This window comes from Capricornis sumatraensis, chromosome 10 (genome assembly GCF_032405125.1).
Source record: "Capricornis sumatraensis isolate serow.1 chromosome 10, serow.2, whole genome shotgun sequence".
Taxonomy (NCBI): Eukaryota; Metazoa; Chordata; class Mammalia; order Artiodactyla; family Bovidae; genus Capricornis; species Capricornis sumatraensis.
In genome coordinates this window covers 84,329,095-84,350,070 of record NC_091078.1, presented here as the reverse complement: position 1 = coordinate 84,350,070, position 20,976 = coordinate 84,329,095, and the positions used below count along the sequence as shown (strand labels likewise).

At 40.7% G+C, this 20,976-nt stretch overlaps 1 protein-coding gene across 7 annotated transcripts in view; it reads right to left on the bottom strand.

Annotated features, from left to right (window-relative positions):
• CADPS (calcium dependent secretion activator) overlaps nucleotides 1–20,976 on the bottom strand; it is a 476,150-nt gene that overhangs the window by 232,336 nt on the left and 222,838 nt on the right. For all 7 annotated transcript variants that reach the window (XM_068982571.1, XM_068982570.1, XM_068982573.1 and 4 more), the window contains 2 exons: nucleotides 16,179–16,412; nucleotides 12,006–12,127 (listed from right to left, as the gene is read on the bottom strand). In XM_068982571.1, coding sequence (XP_068838672.1) covers nucleotides 12,006–12,127; nucleotides 16,179–16,412 — 356 coding nt within the window. The remainder of the gene's footprint in view (nucleotides 1–12,005; nucleotides 12,128–16,178; nucleotides 16,413–20,976) is intronic.

Sequence of the window (20,976 nt, the reverse complement as noted above, 5' to 3'; positions counted from 1 at the left end):
GGATTGTCTCAGCTTTGGGTGAGACAAATACCCAGGTGATATTTTGGGTGATACTGGGTCCTGTATGATTAGATACATGCTCGAACATCTGTTCTCATGCACTGGAAAGCATTTTAGCAATAGAGCCCTTTCTCCTTTGGCAGACCTGGCTCTTTGCTTTTCACGTACTTGGAATCCTATAACCTAGGTTTTGGGAGTTGTAGGATTTAAGCAAAGCCTGCCTAACTTTTCTAAGCTTTTTTTTTTTAATATGTAAGGAGAGGAAAATGAGCATCTATTTCCTAACACTACCATGTGGGACTCACTGATATTATACTGAGTTTTTGCTACTAGCAATGTTTCTCAAGAGATTACAATATGCCATCCACTGGACTCAGCTCTTACCTTGAATCATAGCACTTTTCAACATTAGTTCCATGGGAACAGGATGTATTACTGTCTCCATTTTAAATCAGAAGAAACTGAAACCCAGTGAGGAGCATCCACTTGCCCAAGGTCACCCAGTGGGTGAGCAGTGAGGCTGGGATTCACACCCAGTTCTGTGTGACTGTACCATTTAGCAACAGGTGGCTCGGTGCCTGCCACCTGCTGTATTTTAATAAATGGTAGGAACAATTGTTATTGATAACGATTTCTCTGAGGAAGGATGAGGCTCAGCAGCAGCTCTCCTGGGATTCTGTAAGCACCTCCAGGGCAGGGGCCGCCTCTTTGCAGACTTGCACACACAACACCATACGATGTGGCTCCCTATGGGCTGGAATCTGCTGCAGAGCCGAGTGTCTACACTGATGTGGAACACCAGTGAGACAGCACATTTATCACCATTTACACAGGGACAGTGATTTAACCCACAAGAAAACTGAGTTTATGGAAAGGAAATGAGCCTGTTAGACCATTCTGCTGAGTAGTTAATGCTAATTAAAAGACTTTCTCTTGGGGAGTGACTTCTTTCAGAAAGGCAGGGTAGCAGAAAGAGTTAAAAATACAGACTTTACATTTGGCTCTTGGCTTAGCTCTGTATTATCTGTGCAACTTTGATCAAATCACTTAATCTTCCTGAATCTCAGCAGTTTCATCAGTAAGATGGGAATGACAATAGTACCTACACTGTAATTTCAGTAGAGCATTAAAGAAGACATTGCCTATGAAATACTTGGTATAGTACCTGGTCACAGAAAGTGCTGGATCAATGTTAGTGATTACTATTTCAGACCCAGCTCACTTTTTCTCCTCATCTCTCCCTCCTCCCTCCAAAACAAAAATGAGGCCATGATAACAACAACTAACATGACTACTGTGCAACAGGCACTGTTTTTAAGTGTTTTATATATGTTAACTTAATTTTCTCAAGAATTTGGGAAATAAGGCATGAAGAAGTGACCTGCCCAACGTCACAGAGTTGAGATTCAAACCCAGCACTCTTCCTTCTCATTCTGAGCTCCTGTGCATAACACAAGACTGCATCTGTGCACCGATGAATCTAAACCAAGCCACTCTTGTTTTCTTGTTAGAATTTAGAGTTTCGGGGTTGTATCTCATTACTACAGGTAAGTGACTGTATGACATTCCACCCTATATTCTCCCTGATCACTAAATACCAAATAATAGTGGTTTCTCACACTGGGCAATTGGCGAAGCCTCCTCCTGGGAGACTGAAGTACAGAATTGCATTCTTTATACCCAACTTGTGCTCAGTCATGTCCGACTCTTTGTGACCACATAGACTGTAGTCCACCAGGCTCCTCTGTCCATAGGATTTCCCAAGCAAGAATACGGAGTGGGTTGCCACTTCCTTCTCCTGGGGATCTTCCTGACCCAGGGATCAAACCCACATCTCTTGCATCTCCTGCATTGGCAGGAGAGTTCTTTGCCACTAGCACTACTTGGGAAGCCCTGGGGAGACATATATTGAATTAGATTTCCACTGGACGGTGACGGGCAATAAAGCCAGTTCTCAGATCACATCATCATCAGATGTAATTGCCAAGTAAGCTCTGGCAAGGTACTCGAGGAGCTGAGCTAGAAAGGAAATGGACCTACTGTCACTTAGTTCTTAAAGAGCTATCAAAGCTTGATAGCTTTTGATACATTGGCTGTTTCATACCCAGCCAATGTAGGACTCTTCATGAAATCAGAACTTTCATGAATTTCTCACATCTGGATGGAGTATCATGGTCTAATTGCCAAACGCCAGTCACCACATAATAATCCGATTCTGGAACTCCTATCAACTCTAGACATCTTAAACAACTTCATGTTATTGCCTGAAAATTCTACATTAAGTTCTGCTACTATGGCTCTTCTCAGGATCAGCCAGGTGAAGAAAAAAACAAATCAAAACAAAACTATAGCACTCTTGAGGGAGAAGGAGTCTTGGATACCGCTTCTCAGGATGTGGTGAAGCTGGAAAGCCTGGTGACCTACATGAGAGAGGGTGGCTAACTGAGGATGGAGCCAGATGCAGCACTCAGAGCACCTTCTCCAAAGCTTATTCTCTAGCATCTGTTCATTTCTACTGTGCTGTCGATTGTTGCTTTAGCAGCCAGCTTCCTTTCACCCTCCAGCTCATAAGCAAACACAAACTGGCTGTCAACACAAGTTGTGGCTTCTGGTCCAGCCTTTCTGGTCTCTGAGCACTGCAAACTGTGATTAGAAATGTGCTTCCTCACAACTCAGGCATCTTCAGGGAGCCTAGCAAAACTGAATTTCTGGGTCAGTGTTGGCCTTTACCATTTATGATTTAATTAACTCTGAGTGAAGCTAAGCCTTTTCCTCAGAAAGGAAAATCCATAGAAATGGCATCAAGTTCTCACTCAGTATAACTGTCTTCTGGACTATGACCTTGAGCTGAAGATTCAAGAAAGGTAGATAATAAAGAAGCTGATTCTCAGGAGGCCTCACTCCCTTTCCCACGTGGTGGCTTTGCAGTTCTCAAAACTTAAAGTGGCTCCTGAAGAATTGATCACTCTGTGGTCCAGGCATGAGGATGTTTCCACCCAGCTTTTTCAAGGCTCTACAAAATTGAGGGCCATGTCTGTATTATCTCCCAGTTTATACTGTAGGAGCTCTTATTTGTTGTCTTATTTGTTGACCAAGACTTCCATGGTTTCGAGTTTATTCTGGTCCGTAAAGAGGCTTCAGGTTTCAAGATGGAAATCCAATTGTACCCTCCCCTCACTGGCTTAAAATCTTCTAATGGCTGGATCCTTCTCATCCTTCACGTGTTATATCACACACTACCCACTCTGAGTGGGCTGCCTTGCTCACTTGAGTACCCTACATCCCTGCTTCTTTTTCCTGGAGTAGCCTGTTCATTTCTTACAGAACTGAATTACATTCTGTTTTTATCATGTATATTCATTTATTCACTTGTTTACTGCTTGTGCCTTTTACTAGATTGTATACTCCATGAGGGCAGGGCTTGATGTGCTAATCACAGCAGTCGCCCCAGCACTTGCTGGCCACAAGTAGAGCATCCCCCATACATTTGTTGAGGGAATATAAGTGCTACCCTTCGCACCATTCCCTTATACCTAAATTTCAAAGGGGTCGTTCAGGAAATGCACTGTTTCCATTTAAACCATTCCAAGTACACAGGAAAAGATTTTTAGCTAAATTGAAGAAGGAAGTACCATTAAGAAGATGATGCATTAGACAACAAACGAGGGCATGACTTCCTTTCTGACTTTGTAACTGACTTAATGTGGGGCAATTTAATGGAACCGTGCTTCTAAGAATAATTTGGGCATAATAAGCCTGGCCCACTCTGAATTATACCATTAGGACAAATAATATATTTCACAGAAGAAAAATGTTATAGCAAGCCTCTGTATTTTGTTCTTGTTCTTTTTTTTTTTATAAAAAATATGTTCTTATCAGATAAAATGCCATTAGAAAATGCTATGGCTATAGCCCAGTATATCATTGGGATATTTTAGTTTCTTATTCTCTTGGAAAATGTCAGGAAAAGGTTTGATCGTATTTTCAAATTCCTGACAGTAATAAAATCCAGATATCATGAAGCCCATGGTTTGTCAGGGAATAACAAAGTTGCTAAATAATAAAATACCAAGTGGCATTCTTGGCTTCAATTCAGAAGAATATAATTTCAGAGAAGCTAGCACAATGCTGGGCTGCTAACTCCAGCTGCCTTTCTTTTCGGCAGAATTCCTTAAATTTCTCTTGTATTTAGTCCTCAGCACACGCTATAGTTAGATGGCAGCATGTGCCATGTGAATCCACTGAGAAGGACAGGCATCTGGGGCTGCATCTTGCACTCAGGGAATATAGATCAGGTTTCCTTACACCATTTCTGCAAATTAATTTGTGTATCATCTTTGCAATCTTCACCATTTCCACATACCAATACAAGATAGCTACATGATTTTTTAAAAAATACTTAGGTACCACCTGTGTTATTATTTGCTTAATATATTTTATTTAAATTAATTCACTATCTAAATGTTAATATCAGTCTTTAGAAAGAAAAACCTATGTCACCAACCATGATTGGAAGGTAATAGAAAGTACGATCTTTATTACCTCATATATTTTTCGTTCATTAGTTTGTTTTTCGTGTCCTTTACCAGAATGAATGACCCATGAGGCCAAGGCCTGATTTCTGTTATTATGTCCATAGCCCCAGCACTAGTTGGACGTAAGGAGAGCATCCCAAGTACGCTTGTTAAGAGAATGTAAATGTCTGCCTTCTACATCATTCCCTTATACATAAACTTCAAAGGAGACATCCAGGAAAGATAATTGATTCTCATTTAAATCATTCCAAGACCCAGTACACAGAAAACATTTTTAGTTAAATGAGATCTAAATCACGCTATTAGATTCTAATGGAAGGCTCTTGTCTGCCAAAGGCTCTGAGTATGAGGCTGGTAGGGGTATTAAAGGTTTCAGTTCAGTTCAGTCGCTCAGTCTGACTCTTGAGACCCCATGAACTGTAGCATGCCAGGCCACCCTGTCCATCACCAACTTCTGGAGTTTACCCAAACTCCTGTCCACTGAGTCAGTGATGCTACCCAACCATCTCATCCTCTGTCAGTCCCTTCTCCCACCCCCAATCTTTCCTAGCATCTTTTCAAATGAGTCAGCTCTTTGCATCAGGTGGCCAAAGTATTGGAGCTTCAACATCAGTCCTTCCAATGAACACTCAGGACTGATCTCCTTTAAGATGGACTGGTTGGATCTCCTTGCAGTCCAAGGGACTCCCAAGGGTCTTCTCTAACACTCACAGTTCAAAAGCATCAGTTCTTCGGCACTCAGCTTTCTTTATAGTCCAACTCTCAACATCCATATATGACTACTGGAAAAACCATAGCCTTGACTAGATGGACATTTATTGGTAAAGTAATGTCTCTGCTTTTTAATATGCTATCTATGTTGGTCATAACTTTCCTTCCAAGGAGTAAGCGTCTTTTAATTTCATGGCTGCAATCACGATCTGCAGTGATTTTGGAGCCCCCCCCCCCAAAAAATAAAGACTGTTATTGTTTTTACTGTTTTCCCATCTATTTGCCATGAAGTGATGAGACTGGATGCCATGATCTCAGTTTTCTGAATGCTGAGCTTTAAGCCAACTTTTTCACTCTCCTCTTTCACTTTCATCAAGAGGCTCTTTAGTTCTTCTTCTCTTTCTGCCATGAGGGTGGTGTCATCTGCATATCTGAGGTTATTGATATTTCTCCCAGCAATCTTGATTTCAGCTTGTGCTTCTTCCAGCCCAGCGTTTCTCATGATGTACTGTGCACAGAAGTTAAATAAGCAGGGTGACAATATATAGCCTTGACATACTCCTTTCCTGTTTTGGAACCAGTCTGTTGTTCCATGTCCAGTTCTAACTGTTGCTTCCTAACCTGCATATAGGTTTCTCAAGAGGTAGGTCAGGTGGTCTGGTATTCCCATGTGTTTCAGAATTTTCCACAGTTTATTGTGATCCACACAGTCAAAGGCTTTGGCATAGTCAATAAAGCAGAAGTATATGTTTTTCTGATGGTCTCTTGCTTTTTTGATGATCCAACAGATGTTGGCAATTTGATCTCTGGTTCCTCTGCCTTTTCTAAAACCAGCTTGAACATCAGGAAGTTCATGGTTCACATATTGCTGAAGCCTGGCTTAGAGAATTTTGAGCATTACTTTGCTAGCTTATGAGATGAGTGCAATTGTGCAGTAGTTTGAGCATTCTTTGGCATTGCCTTTCTCTGAGATTGAAATGAAAACTGACCTTTTCCAGTCCTGTGGCCATTACTGAGTTTTCCAAATTTACTGACATTGAGTGTAGCACTTTCACAGCATCATCTTTTAGGATTTGAAATAGCTCAACTGGAATTCTATCACCTCCACTAGTTTTGTTTGCAGTGATGCTTCCTAAGGCCCACTTGACTTCACATTCCAGGATATCTGGCTCTAGGTGAGTGATCACACCATCATGATTGTCTGGGTCGTGAGATCTTTTTTGTACAGATGTGTGTATTCTTGCCACCTCTTCTTAATATCTTCTGCTTCTGTCAGGTCCATACCATTTCTGTCCTTTATTGAGCCCATCTTTGCATGAAATGTTCCCTTGGTATCTCTAATTTTCTTGAAGAGATCTCTAGTCTTCCCCATTCTGTTGTTTTCCTCTATTTCTTTGCAGTGATCGCTGAGGAAGGCTTTCTTATCTCTCCTTGCTATTCTCTGGAACTCTGCATTCAAATGGGTATATCTTTCCTTTTCTCCTTTGCTGTTGGCTTCTCTTCTTTTCACAGCTATGTGTAAGGCCTCCTCAGATTAAAGATTTAACAGAACCAATATAAGCATTCTCCTTGACTTGATCAGAAAAACTGAAAAATACATGGGGGGGGGGGTAACTTCTTTATCATATGACTTGATGTTACTCAATTCTCGGTCTTCCTAACACCTAACATGATCTCTGTTATCAGCAGAGTAAGAGTGCCACCCTTCAAGAAGCACTGCCTTTGAAGATCTAAACAGACATTTCTATGTCTAAATAGACATTTTAGTAAAACATACAGATGGCTAAAAAGCACATGAACAGATGATTAACACCACTAATTTATAGAGAACAGCAAATCAAAACTAAAGTATGGTATCACCTCATACCGGTCAGAATGGCCATCATAAAAAATATCTACAAATAACAAATGCTAGAGAGGGTGTGGAGAAAAGGGAACCTTCCTTCACTATTGGTGGGAATATAAATTGGTAAGAGCCACTATAGAGAACAGTAGAGAAGTTCCTTAAAAAACTAAAAACAGAACTATCATAAAATTCAGCAATCCTGCTCTGGGGGATATAGCTGGAGAAAACACTAACTTGAAAAGATATATGCACCCCAGTGTTCACAACAGCACTATTTACAAAAGCCAAGACATGGGAGCAACCTGTCCATTAACAACTGAATGGCCAAAGAAGTGGTATATAACTCAGCCATAAAAAAGAATGAAATAATGCTGTTTGCAGCAACATGAATGGACCTAGAGATGTTCACACTCGGTGAAGTAAAATCAGAGACAGGAAAATAGATCCCATATGATATCACTACATGTGGAATCTAAAATGTGACATAGATGAGCTTATCCACAAAACAGAAACAGACTCACAGACTGAGAAAACACACTTGCAATTACCAGAAGGGAAGGCTGGGGAGGGAACAATCAGGAGTTTTGTTCTAGTAGAGACAAATTATTATATATAAAATAGATGACCAACAAGGACCTACTGTATAGCATGGGAAGCTATACTCAGTACTTCGAAATGAGCTAGAATTGAAGGGAATATTAAAAAGAATATGTAACCTAGTTACTTTGTTGTACACCAGAAACTAACACAACATTGTAAATCCACTATATTTCAATAAAAAGTAAAAAAGAAGAAAAACACTGCCTTATGGTAAGAAAATCCCTCTGCTCTATTTCACAGGAGGTGGGCAAATATATCTGAGTTCTTGAAACCACAGTCTTTCCCTCTCCATTTCCATGCCTTCCTGAGAAGCTCATTGAAAAGTGGGATTTCAGTGATTCCTGCCTCAGCCCCCTCATCAGTTTCCTACCAAAGCAGAAACGGTATGTTGCAAATGAAGGCAACGTTTTTTAAAGTAAGCATATCTCTTGAAAAAATCTGATTGTATATTTTGGCTTCCTACTTCAAAAACCCAGGAGAGGAGGACAACAGAATTGAGAGGATATATGGTCTGCTTCAGAATAACCCACATGTAGCCAAGAGACTGATACAGTGAAAGATGAGAAGGGGTACACATACACACTCACACACATTTTTTCTAACCACACAATGTATTTCACTCATGAATACAGCGTTCTTATAATAGACACCTAACTCAAAATGACCACCTCGGGGCAGAGCTCTGGTTGTAACAGAAGATGCAACCTTGATGAAGGAGGTGAGAGAGCTTGAACCCTCCACTGCTAGGTTTGAACAATACAGAGCAGCATTTTCAATGGATGCTGCTACTGCTGCTAAGTCACTTCAGTCGTGTCTGACTCTGTGTGACCCCATAGACGGCAGCCCACCAGGCTCCCCTGTCCCTGGGATTCTCCAGGCAAGAACACTGGAGTGGGTTGCCATTTCCTTCTCCACTGCATGAAAGTGAAAAGTCAAAGTGAAGTCGCTCAGTTGTGTCCGACCCTCAGCGACCCCATGGACTGCAGCCTTCCAGGCTCCTCCATCCATGGGATTTTCCAGGCAAGAGTAGTGGAGTGGGGTGCCATTGCCTTCTCCCAATGGATGCGAATAGGGGTTAATTGAATATCATTTGGGAAACTCATGGATCAACAAAAAACAAGGTTTATTTTTTTTTGGTAAATCTTCAAAGCCTTTAAAGTGCCAATGTGCACTGAATAATTCAGAAAGAAATGTAATGCATTTCCCAAAGTCAACTTGACCATGATACCACTCTCCCGTCTTCGTTTTTTTTGGATTATTCTATACATTAGAGTTTTAAAAAATGTATTCTTGGATAAACTGGGTTATGTACTATACTCCTGAATTTCTGACTGTACTTGAAAAAAAAGAAAAAGCCAAATTCCTTATAGGCTAGGACATGATAAGATATTAGAGTTCCAGCAAATGGGTAAAATACTTGGTAGCAGCAACGATAGAATTTATAAGTACTAAATGAAACAGGCTTCAATGGAATCCTGGTTTTAGAATGTGTCAATAAAGAATGGGCATCAGTTGGTTGTAGAATAGTCAGAGACAAGAATCAGAAGATGAACAGGGCAGGAAAAGGGCTAAATTTGTCAGATGATGAAGTGGAGTTATTAGGGCAGATGAAAGATGACCCTCCACAGGGTACTTTTTGGGGTAATCAAAATCAAGTAGCAGAGATGACAGTTAGAGATTAGTAATGGGAAAAACTGTGAGCAGAGGCAAGGAGGAAAAGAGAAGAAATACAAGCTTCAGAGAAAAGAAATGATGAAGAGGATTCTGAGTGAGTCCAAACGAGAGGGAAGAAGAAAATGCACCTGTGTGAATGTGCACAGGCTTCTTCATCCTGCCGGGTGAAACTGGAGGCAGCGCAGCAGTTAGCAGTGAGCCATGATGAAGAAAAAGGGAGAGAGAAGTGGGCAACAACCGTGGCTTTAGAAGGCAGCTGAGCAGAGCTTATAAGGAGAACTGACATAGGAAGGAGAAAGGAAGAGACGGGAAGAAACATAAACTTTGGTAGACCTCTTTGAGATACTCTAGAAATGGCAAACACAAGGCACTCGTACCTCTTTTTTCATATTGATCATGCTTTACTTTCCTCTGACTATAGATCTGGCTTCAGAACCCTCTCAAAACAGCACTCTAGTTAGCCACTACTGACTGATTTGACCTGATGCTAGTTATGGAAGCTGCATTCTTATGGTATTAAAACACAAAAAATACAAACAAGCCCTCTATGGGGTTCTGCTAATACTCACTGACTGAAGAGTAATAAAGAAAAAACTTGACTTCTAGCTAGAAAAGCAAAATGCTTCAGTGTGAGATGTTTATTAATACGGACATAATAATCCACATATATGGAAGTCAGTAAATATATATGTGAAACATCAGCATTTCAAATAGGTAGACCAAAGCATTCAATATTTATAATCCGAAACTCTGTTTTAAGCATTCATAGGCACATGAAAATCAGCTCATCCTTCACCCTGGCAACTGAAACCTTTAAACCCCATAAACTGATATGAATTACATTTTGAGTTAAGTAGCTGGTATCAAACAACAGCATGTTCAAATAATCAGAGTCTTCTCCTTCCTTCTCTACATATGACACTATATCGGGCTCAACTTCGTAAAAGGTTAGCATGAACACCAAAGAAGTTTTTCTTCCCACCACATGACACATGTTTCAAAAACACATATAAATTATACAACACCCTAACAGCACTGATTATGATCAGGCTATGGTGACAGCTGGGGGAAAATTGGGATTTTTATCAATGGTGATAAAAAAGAAACCACATTCATTTTCAGTCTGAAACTAAATTTTTAAAAAGGGAGGAAGGATGGAGTGTGACAAGTTGCTTTGGTTCCAATTTCCTCCTCCACCCGATAGTTGATTTCACCCAGATCTGAGCATCTGAGGCCTTTGCGTATTCATACAAAGAACCACTTGAAGGCACACAATGCCCTCCGATTTTCCCTAGTCAGGGAAACATTCAGTGCTTTCTTTGAACTATTTTGTTTGAACATCTCAGTATGTTATTCATATTCTGCCAAACAGCTCATAATGCTTTGAGGGAGGAGAGCTGCTGTTAGAGGTTATCCTTTTTATGACTTTATTCTGAATTAACAACAATGAAAAGGATGTTCATTATCCTAGGCTAGTTTAACTGAGATAGAAAAGGAAAGAGGAAGTGGGGAGAGAGGGAAGAGAACAGTGATCTCTCAAGAATTTTTTGCAGCCTGAGTGTCTATTGACCCAAATACATTCATCATCATAGCTCCCGGGAACCAATGCAATAGAATCCTAAGTGGCCTCCTACAGTGACTCCAGCCCTTTTCACTGCAGCCAGGGTAATCCTCTCAAAACACATGCCTAATCATACATGCCTATCCGTCCTCTCTGTGGTCTAGTAAGGTTCTTTATGGCGTGGCCCCTTCCTGCCTTGTGGCAGATTATGGCATACCTTGTTCTCTGGACTCCACCCCCACTGGCCTTCTTTCAATGCTGCCATGCCACAGGGCCTCTGCTGACCACAGGGCCTTTGCACAAGCTGACTCTGCGTGGAATGCTCTTTTTACTCCCAACTCTTTTGCTCAGCTTTTATAATACTAGCCTATATGTCTTATAACTTCTCAAGAAGGCCTGCTCTGAATCTGTCTCTACACACTGGTTCAGGTTCCCCTGATGTCTCCTCACAAAGCACTCCTTCTTTCTCAGTATTTATATCTATTTGTAGCTATAAATTTGTGAGACTCTTTTTCTGCTCCCCTATTCAACGGAAAGCTCTGCTGGGCTATAACAAAGACTACTTTCCTCTCCACTGTGCAACCGTGCACTGCACACACACACAGGGAGTCCTTAATAAATATGTGTTTACCTAACAAATTAATGGAATGTGCCTCATGTAATGTACTGCTTAGCTGGTATATTCATAACTGTGGCACACAGAGAAAGATTTTGGAAAAAATGCTTATACTGTAAACCAAATATTATTTAGTAAATATAATTTTAAAAATTCTATCAAGCTCCCCTGCATATCCTGTTGAAACCAGCAGGTGATGATTAAACTCTGTCAGGTAAATGCATAAAATCTCCAGAAAGGAGACTGTATCTCACATTTCCTTCTGTTCTCTGCTCTGAAGGAATGGAACCCTTATTAAGGCTGCTAAGTGAAAATGTAGTCAAGTCATTCTGTCTGGAGAATAAACAAGGTGGATGTCACTGTACTCTTCTGGGGGAACCAAGCTTCAACTTGGGAGTTGGCCAAAATGATGCCAATGAGAAGAACCACCTGGAAGGTGAACCAAGGAGAAACACAACTTACGTTGGTTTTGAAGCCTCGGCCTGGTCGGTCTGCAGTTTCTCTCCTCCTTCCACCTCCATAGTGCAATACACAATGCGATTTGGAGCCAAGGATTTGAGGCCTTGGACTTCCATAATCACCACCTGCAAACAGAGAGGCACACAGCAGAGTTTACTGTCAAAGTCTATGGACAGCATCAGCCAGAGGAAAATAGATACATTAAGACCATATACACAAAACCCCAACAGGTATCTGAGAACTTCAATCAGGTGTCTACCAGCCATGTTGGGACATATCCAGCACAAAGATGCAATTCTTCATAGTGTAGCTTATTGCCTCCCAGATGGAAAGACAAGGTTCCCTAACTTAGATGCACACAGGAACCAGATTAAGTGGAATGGGCTACATTTTCCTGTGTTAAAAACACATAAGATCTTGATTTTTCATTTCCACAAGAAATAGACTCTCCTTTAAAAAAAAAAAAATAGAGAGTCTAGCTTTTAACTCAGAACCTGCTGGAGACATAGACCAAGAAATTCACTTTCCTCTTTACAAAAAGTAAGTGATAACACAAGTGCTAAGATAAAGGACAAGTACCATTTGGCATGAGAGTTAGAGATGCAAAAGGGAGTGATGGGGACTGTGGCAAACTGGAGAGCTCCATTTAAAGGTGGCAACTGCTACTTTGCTACAGCCCCTGTTGCCTTGCTTTACTTCAGTCTAGAGGTAAATGGATCGCCAAATACTCCAGCTTCTGCTACCAGAAAATGAAAACCTGAATCAAAGTCAAAGTTAGAAATCTGAACTTGAAATTGCGACAATAATTTTAAGACAGAGAAATAAAATAAATAAATTCTGTGCAGGCTAACACTGTAGAGTGGAAAAAAAAAAAGCCTACAATTGTATACTCTCTGTCTAGACTGAGAAAAAGGCTGGGTTTGGATTGACCAAGTTATATTATTTACAGCTCCTGGCATTTCCCACCTACCCTCCAACACCATTCAATCACCTGCTATTTTCATATTTAGTGGTACACACTGCCACTCATCAGAGGGAAGGGAGCAGAGAAGAGAGGAGAAGACACGGATTTAAAAATCAGGAACAAATGACATCAGAGATCGATAAAGACCAAGGGATATTAACAAATCACTGACTTGTACTCCAAAAGAGCTAATGGCATTACACACAGAGAAGGATTATGGATGTGCAAAAAATGTACACTTCTTTAACAGGCTCAATTCAAAGAAGCCTAAGACAATAGGGCCTGCGCTGCCTCAGGATTCACAAGTCAATTTTCTGCATAATAGCCCAGGGATTCTCAAATTCAGTGCAAATCAGAATTGCCTGGAAGAATAAGCCAGACACTGCTGGGCTTCACCCACTTAGCTGCTGACAAGCAGGTCTTGGGTAGAGCCCAGGACTTCTCATTTGTAACTAGTTCCCTGGTGATGCAGATACTCATGCTGCAGATCCAGAAGCCAGTATACCACTCATCAGATACTGGGCAAATCTTGACCATCAAGTCACTCTACTTTTAAATCTCTTGAGCTTCAGTTTCCTCATCTGTAGAGTGGGGATAATGGTACAGGTTCTCTCTCTCTCTATGGCTACTGTGTGAGGATCTAATGAGATGATGCATGTAACTGAACATCTTTTCACTAGGTGGAAAGAACCATCAAATGAAAAAAATGAGAGGCTCTAGGGAAAGAACACAATTTTTGGAGTTTTAAAGATATGAGTTCGAATCCTGAACCTGCATCTTCACTAGCTGTGTAATGATTTACAAGGTTCTTAACTACTCCAAGGCTTTGTTTCCATATCTGCAAATGCCTTGAAGGGTTGTTGTGAGGATTCACTGAGTGAATGATGGTGAAGGATTCTAGATACCTACTGGTTTTCATCAGAACACTTCTCCCCAACCACCACCTGCCCAAGGACACTCCCCTTGTGTTCCTGGACATCAGTTCTCCTGCTTCAGGGGACTGTTCTCTTCTGTCCCTTCCAGCCATGCAATTCTATAACTACACAAAATTTATCTAGTAAGAGCCTGCGAATTCAAACCTAGTGTGCCCTGGTGAGATGACAGTCCTCTCTCTCTCTGCCTCTTTTTAGCTCCCCTCCCTGTGTCCACCAAAACACATTCACAAACAGATACATAAGGCCTTCTCTTGCTGACTTAGAATGATGAGCAATCTAGCGTTCTAATTACAAAGTATTTGGGAAACCTAGGGCATTTCATTTCATACTTGCACTTACAAGTTACAACCTGTTTGAATCATGTACACATGGGGGTACAGCTGGGGACTCATCCACATGGGTATTTTTGACAATCAGCTGTTTAATATTGAGCACTGATAAAGAATCAGAAAATTACAGACTTAAAAGCTTCATGAAAATCAATAAACCACTTTCCCCTCACCTTTTAGTAGAAAGACAGGAGGCAGTAGGGAATAAATTGCCACCTTTAATTGGCAATAATCAAATTCAAAGACACCTAAGAAAAAGCATTCAGTATCTCAGGTGGCAGTATTTAAAAAAAGAAGGAAGTTTGTGTGAAATTACACTGGTGATTTTTTCATGCACCAAGTTGCTCTATATTTAACTGAATACTGCCTCTTCCACTCGCAAGATACATGTTGAAAATACTGCAATGTGACTATCCCAATCTGAACTGAGCACAGTAAAACAAATTACCGGCAGTTCATTCACAGCAAGCCTTAATGATGTTCTAGAATGTTAATTTAATCTTTACAAATTTTAATTAAATCTATAGAAATTTGATCTATTCTCTTAGTTTCCTATCTTGGATTATCATAAAATCCTTACAGAGTTTGAGCTTTCATATTTTATGAATGGGTCTCCAACTTTGAAGTATGTAAGGAGTACCTGGATAGCTCCTTAAAACACATGTTCCAGGGCTATGCTCCGTGTGGAGATTTTATTCCTGACAATTTTATTGAGTTTTATTATGTTTTACATATTATATAATTCACCATTTCAAATGTACAATATGGTAATTTCAATAAATTTATTAGGTTGTACAACTATCATAACAAATCACTGCTTGGAACATTTTTCTCTCTCCCAATAAGTTTCCTTATGATCATTTCTACCTCCTGTCCTGGGCAACACTAACCTACTTTCAGTTTCTGGATATGTGCCTTTTCTGGACATTTCATATCAATGGCATCAAATAATATGTGGATCTTGCATCTGGCTTCTTTCACTAAGCATAATGTTTTGGAGGTTTGTCTGTATTTTTAAAAATGTATCAGTAGCTTATTATTTTTTAATTGGTGAAGAGCACTCATTTTTGTCTATTTATTCACCTGTTGATAGACATTTAGATTGTTTCCATTTTTTACTATACTGAATAATGCTGCTATAAACATTTGTAAGCAAGTCTTTGTGGAGACATGTATTTTCATCTCTCTAGGGCAGATACCTAAGAGTGGAAATGTTGGATCACCTGGTAATTTTATGCTTGCCATTTTGAGAAACCACAAAGCTATTTTTAAAAGTGGCCACACCATTTTATAGCCTCCTCCTCTAGAGATTTGGATCAATAATTCTGGGGGTGCTGGAATGTGCACACTGAACCAGTTTTTAATAATTCTGAAGCAATTAGATCAGATCCACTCCTTACATTCCATGTATGATAAACAAACATGTGAGCCAAAGTGACAGAGAACTACTGACATGTTGAGATTTCTGCCATAATTCTGGCCCAAGGGGGTTCTTTCCTGGGGTGATGAGACAAACTAAACACGGCTCCACTGCAACAAGGGCCTTTCTATGGAGAAGCCAATGGGAGAGGGAATTGGAGAGAAAACTGTCAACCTACCATGAAATGAAGCTAGATTGTTTGGTTTTTTTGAACATAGGTTACCAAAATGTTAAACTTTCTAAATTGTACAAGACATTTACAAAATCTTTCAGAACTGCTTTAAGACGGGCAAAGTAATTCAACATTAAATTTAGTAGGTGGTTCTTAAGATTGCATTTCCTAAGGAAAAGGATGGTTTCCTGGAGATGGGAATTTACTTGCTGATTAGCTGACCCATGCCTAGCAAGCTGTTATTTTAATAACTGCTCCTGGGGAGCAAAAAGGAGAATAAGCTGATTGTGATGCATCTAATCACCCCAGTCTGGCCTGCTCTGCCAGGAAGCTCTCAAGGATTTAGGGCTTTTTACCTCCAAGGAGAAAGATAGCACGACGTCTGATTTGGACAGCTGGTTCTCACTCTCCTCACCCATGTCAATGATGGAAGCATTGTGGCTGCGTTTGAGTTTCTGAAGCTTGAACTCGCCGCCTTTGGACACTGGCATGCTCTCCAAATTAGCCATGAGCAGGTTGACGGATGACTTCAGCTCCTCAATGTACATGTTTTCCATTTCTTTGGATACGAACTTGGGAAATTTGCGTTCCTTGTAAAGAAAAAGAAAGGAATGAGCCATGGAGTAAATAAAGACTTGATTTACATAAAAGATTTTCATCTTTCAGCCCTGAGTTCTGATGCCATCTACCACTAGTGAAATTTTCCCAGATACTGTGGCACATGCTAGAAAACTGTTCAGTCGAGTTGAGTAGACAGCTGCCTGCCTTCTAGTTATTTATCATCTCTAACAGGTAAGAAACACATAATATACAGTAAGAGAGAAATGTTTTATTATAGTTCTATCTCCCCTCCCCCAAGTTATCTCCAGAATATTTGATTTATGGAATGAAAAATGGGGTGATGTTTTTTCAAATCTGGTTTCAAATTACACAGTTTTTCTTTTTTTAGGAAAATGCAGTCAGTTGTTTTTAAGTTGAGGAGATAGAAAGACACCTTATTTCTGGATATCTATAGAGATTTTCTCACATGAATAATTCAAAAGGAGCTCATTTGAGATGTTTCAAATGTAGCCTGTGGCTATTTCTAAGAGGAATAGTTAACTGTTTTCAAGAAAAACTGGAAGAAAAATTAATGAAGTGATGAAAAACATGATTAAAATTCCTTAGAAAAGAAGACAAAACAACTCAGTATCAGAACTGCACTCTCTATTTTTGCTTTCTTTTTTTTACCACCCCATGCAGAATGTGGGATCATTGAATCCACACTGTCTACAGAAGTATGGAGTCTAAACCACTGGACCACTGGGAAATACCCCTATTTTTCCCTTTCTTAAGAGTTCGGTTGTAATGGCAACTTGCTTTAGCCAGGCTATGTGTTTCTTCACAGCTCTAAGTTGTCTAGATATCTTGAATGAGTACACTCTGGATTCTTTTCTCAAAGAATCAGCCCTCTGCAGTCCAGCTCCATAACTGAGCAGGTGAGGGGCAAGTCAAACCAGTTTGACGTCTTTTTTTTTTTGCAAGTGACAGAAAAATCCAATTTGAACTGACTTAAACAATAAAAGGAATGTATTGGTTTGAAAATGTCCTTTTAGGGTAGCACCAGCTTCCGACAAGGCTGGAATGAGGAGTCAGATAATATCATTATAACTAAGTTTTTCCTTTAAAACTGGGTTTGAGTTTCTCTGAGTTGGCTTCATGCTCAGTCTGGCTCCTCTTTATGTCATGAAAAGGTTGCTAAAGCCCTGTACTTCACAATACCACAGTACCCTATCTAAAGAAAGAGTGAATATCTTCCCTCGTGATGCTCACAGAAGATGGATCATCTTTATCTCAGAATTCTCAGAACTCTGACTGATGTGCATACCCTGAACCAGTTTCCATGGCCAGTGGTGGGTCATGTTGAATTGCTTAGACCTGAGTTGTGTTTCCCGTCTCTGTGGCTCAGGGTAGAACTCCACCTGGATCACAGGGAACACGGATTGGAAACATCAAGGTAGACGCTATGACGGAAGTAGATGAGAAGTGAAGTCTTCCTGAAAGATTCAGAGGTGGCTTTCCAGAGAAGGTGACCCTTGGGCTGAGTGTGATGGATGAGGATGAGTTTGACATTGGGTTGACGTGGCTAAGACAGGGCCACTTGTATTTGCTGATTTTCCATGAAAAATATGACAGGCAACCATAAATCCAAGAAGGTCTATATAAGCTGAACACGGTTGCAAATATTTCCCCATCTCTTTTTCAACATGGTGCTTCTTACAAGTGAAGAGAAGGATGAGGTAAGTTAATTTATGTTAAGGCTGCCAAGTAGCAAAGGTTACATAATAATAGCCTGAAGGCTGTTACAGTCATATATCTCCTTTCTCCTTATATTTGGACCAGAACCTCATATCTGTATGGGATATTGGAGGAGCTGGGTAAGTGGTATCTTTAATTTGTACTAGAAGCAGCTGGCCCTGCAGTTGCCATGGAGATGGAGAGAAAAGCCATCCTGACTAGGAAGTGGGTTCTTTCCTGCCAATCAGCTTTACTATCAACTGTGATCCCTCATCACACACATCTTTGGGACTCACTGAAGGCCTTTTCATTTGAAAGGCCTTGAAACTCTGCCACAGTCTTGAAACTCTGGAAGAAAACTCAGTGGTTAAGACACCACCACTCTGGCCCAGAGGTGGCTTCCACCAAACTTTCTACAGCAGAATATTGGAAAAATCCAGAGTGATCACTCCTCCCTGAACTTGGACAGTTCCTAACAACAGCATAAAAACAGGCTCATAAAACTGAGGTCTGCAAGGGAAAACAAGGCCATTTCTCTGTTCTGAGTACTTAAGCCTTGAGACGCAATAGCATTCTGTCAATCTCGGCTGAGGTTCTAAAGTGGTGTCTTCAGCAGCACACCCATTATAAACACATTTCAAAGCTGAAGTTGTGCCAAAATAAGGAAAATGTAGTCGTCCATCTCAATTGCTACATTCCCAAGCATAAAAGTAAATCAGCCTTGACAAAAGGATTGCTTATTCATATTGCTTTATGAAAGACACAGCATGCGGGTGGAGAAAGTCTCCCACAGAAATTCTCTGCTGGTCATTCATTTTGGTTTTGGGATGATAACATTCCACAGTGGGGATGGCCTCCCAAGGACAATTCCTTCCAGAGTTACTGATGCTCGGCCACACTGAGGGATTTGGGGAACATCTTGAAAAACAGCATTTGAAAGTGCTAACAGCTCTCTCAGTCATTTGCTTTGCTTTTATGTCTCTTCATTTTCACTCATACCGAATGACACTGTAGATGGTCAGAAGGAAGGCTGTTGGTACAAGGACACTCTCCAGATGCGGAGCTTGCCTACAGACATGCCAAGTCAGCACAATTTCTCAGACCCTTCCTGGGCTCCTAGCACCCGTTAGACAGTACGGCTATCACTATGAATGAAAGACTCAGCTGAGAGGTAGGTGTCCAAGGTTGGGGGGATCGCCAGGAAGTGCCCAGGCACCATGTGACACACATGGTGTGAGAAGCGTGTGCAGGTACAAAGGGGCACCGAGGAGCCTTATCTAGTCCACACCAGTGAAACAGACTTGCCTTGAATCCTGGGCCTGCAATTCACTAGTTATCTGACTTTGAACAGATTTCTTCACCTGTCTGAATAATGGTGTTTATATCTGAAATGTGAATGACAAACCTTAAAAAGTTATTGTGAAGAGTAAGAGATAATAAACATTAATACTTTTTGACCACTGAGCATTCATAGACATACATATCTATGAATACACATATACTCAGCCCATATATATGTATATTTACACACACACATATATGTATATGCATATATACATATATTCCTACACAGATATACATATCAAATTATATCAGGCACCATGCTACCTCTAGCACTCTAATAACAACAATAGCAATTGTAATAGTGGTGAACACAGAAAAGATCATGCTGCTAGGTGGCATTTACAGGTTACTGGGTATTAAGTCATATGCTCTGCCTGCTTTAATCTTTCCACAACCCAGGGAGGCTGGGGCTGCTATTTATTCCCATTTTCTGGACAAAAATGAGATACAGAAGTTTTATCCATAATCAGCAGAACTGAGTTTGAAACCCAGGGCCCACACAACAGGGCTGGATTATCTGGCCCCAAGTGGCACCAGGGCCAAGGTGAATCCTTCGGGGCCTCTCAGCAGTGAGCACCCTCCACACACCTCGCTGTACAGCTCACAGTGCTCAGCCGAGCATGGGCCAGAGCCAAGTCCTCCACAGCAGTGGCCACCCCACCATCACCAGCCAATGTGGCCTGCATGATGCTGGGAGATGGGTGAAAGTGTAGGGAGTGATGGGGGAAGGGTGAGTGTGTTAAATGAGAGAAAGGAGGTCTTGGTAGTAATGGTCAAAATCAGCATCACAGATACTAGAAGCATTCGGGGCACAGCTAGTACAGCTTCCTGGATTGGTTCTTTTACTCAAAGTGGTGCTTAAGTGGCTTTATTGCACTTCCTAGCTTTTATGAATTACATAGACTTACTCTCCCTTGAATGAACCTCCCTGGTATTTAGATTTTTCTTTGAAGTCAGATTCCCCTGGGTTCTTAGCTACCTGTCAAAGGTCAGAGTCAGGGAGATGCTCCCTACACACATTTTTCAGGAAAAAAATTGAACTAAATTTATATGCTTGGACACTGTGCTACTTTTTTACCTAGGATAGATGCCAGGTCCAAGAACATTCATTAAGGTGGAGGTGGTATCGTTCTCTGGAAGGAGAGGATCCACTCTGATTTGAGTTTTGGCAATGCACGGAGCAGAACTTTTCCATCACAGAATATCTGGATGCTGTTTCTCACATAGGCACATCATCATGTTTGCAATGGGACCACAGAATGAGATAGTCATTTTGCTCTGCAGAGAATAGGGTTTAAATGGCAACTCAACATTTAAATGATAGCTTGAAAAACCAATGGTATTTCACTCCCAGACCTCTGCCTCTAATACTGCAGAAGCTGTATTTGTCTTATATAAGTAGCTCAAAAATTTTGGAATTTTACCCCAAAATGTGGCCAAAAGAACTGGCAAATATCACAGCAGCACTAATGCCACAAGCTGCCGGTATAAGCTCCAATGTCAACTTCTAATCACATAATTTAAATAACTTAG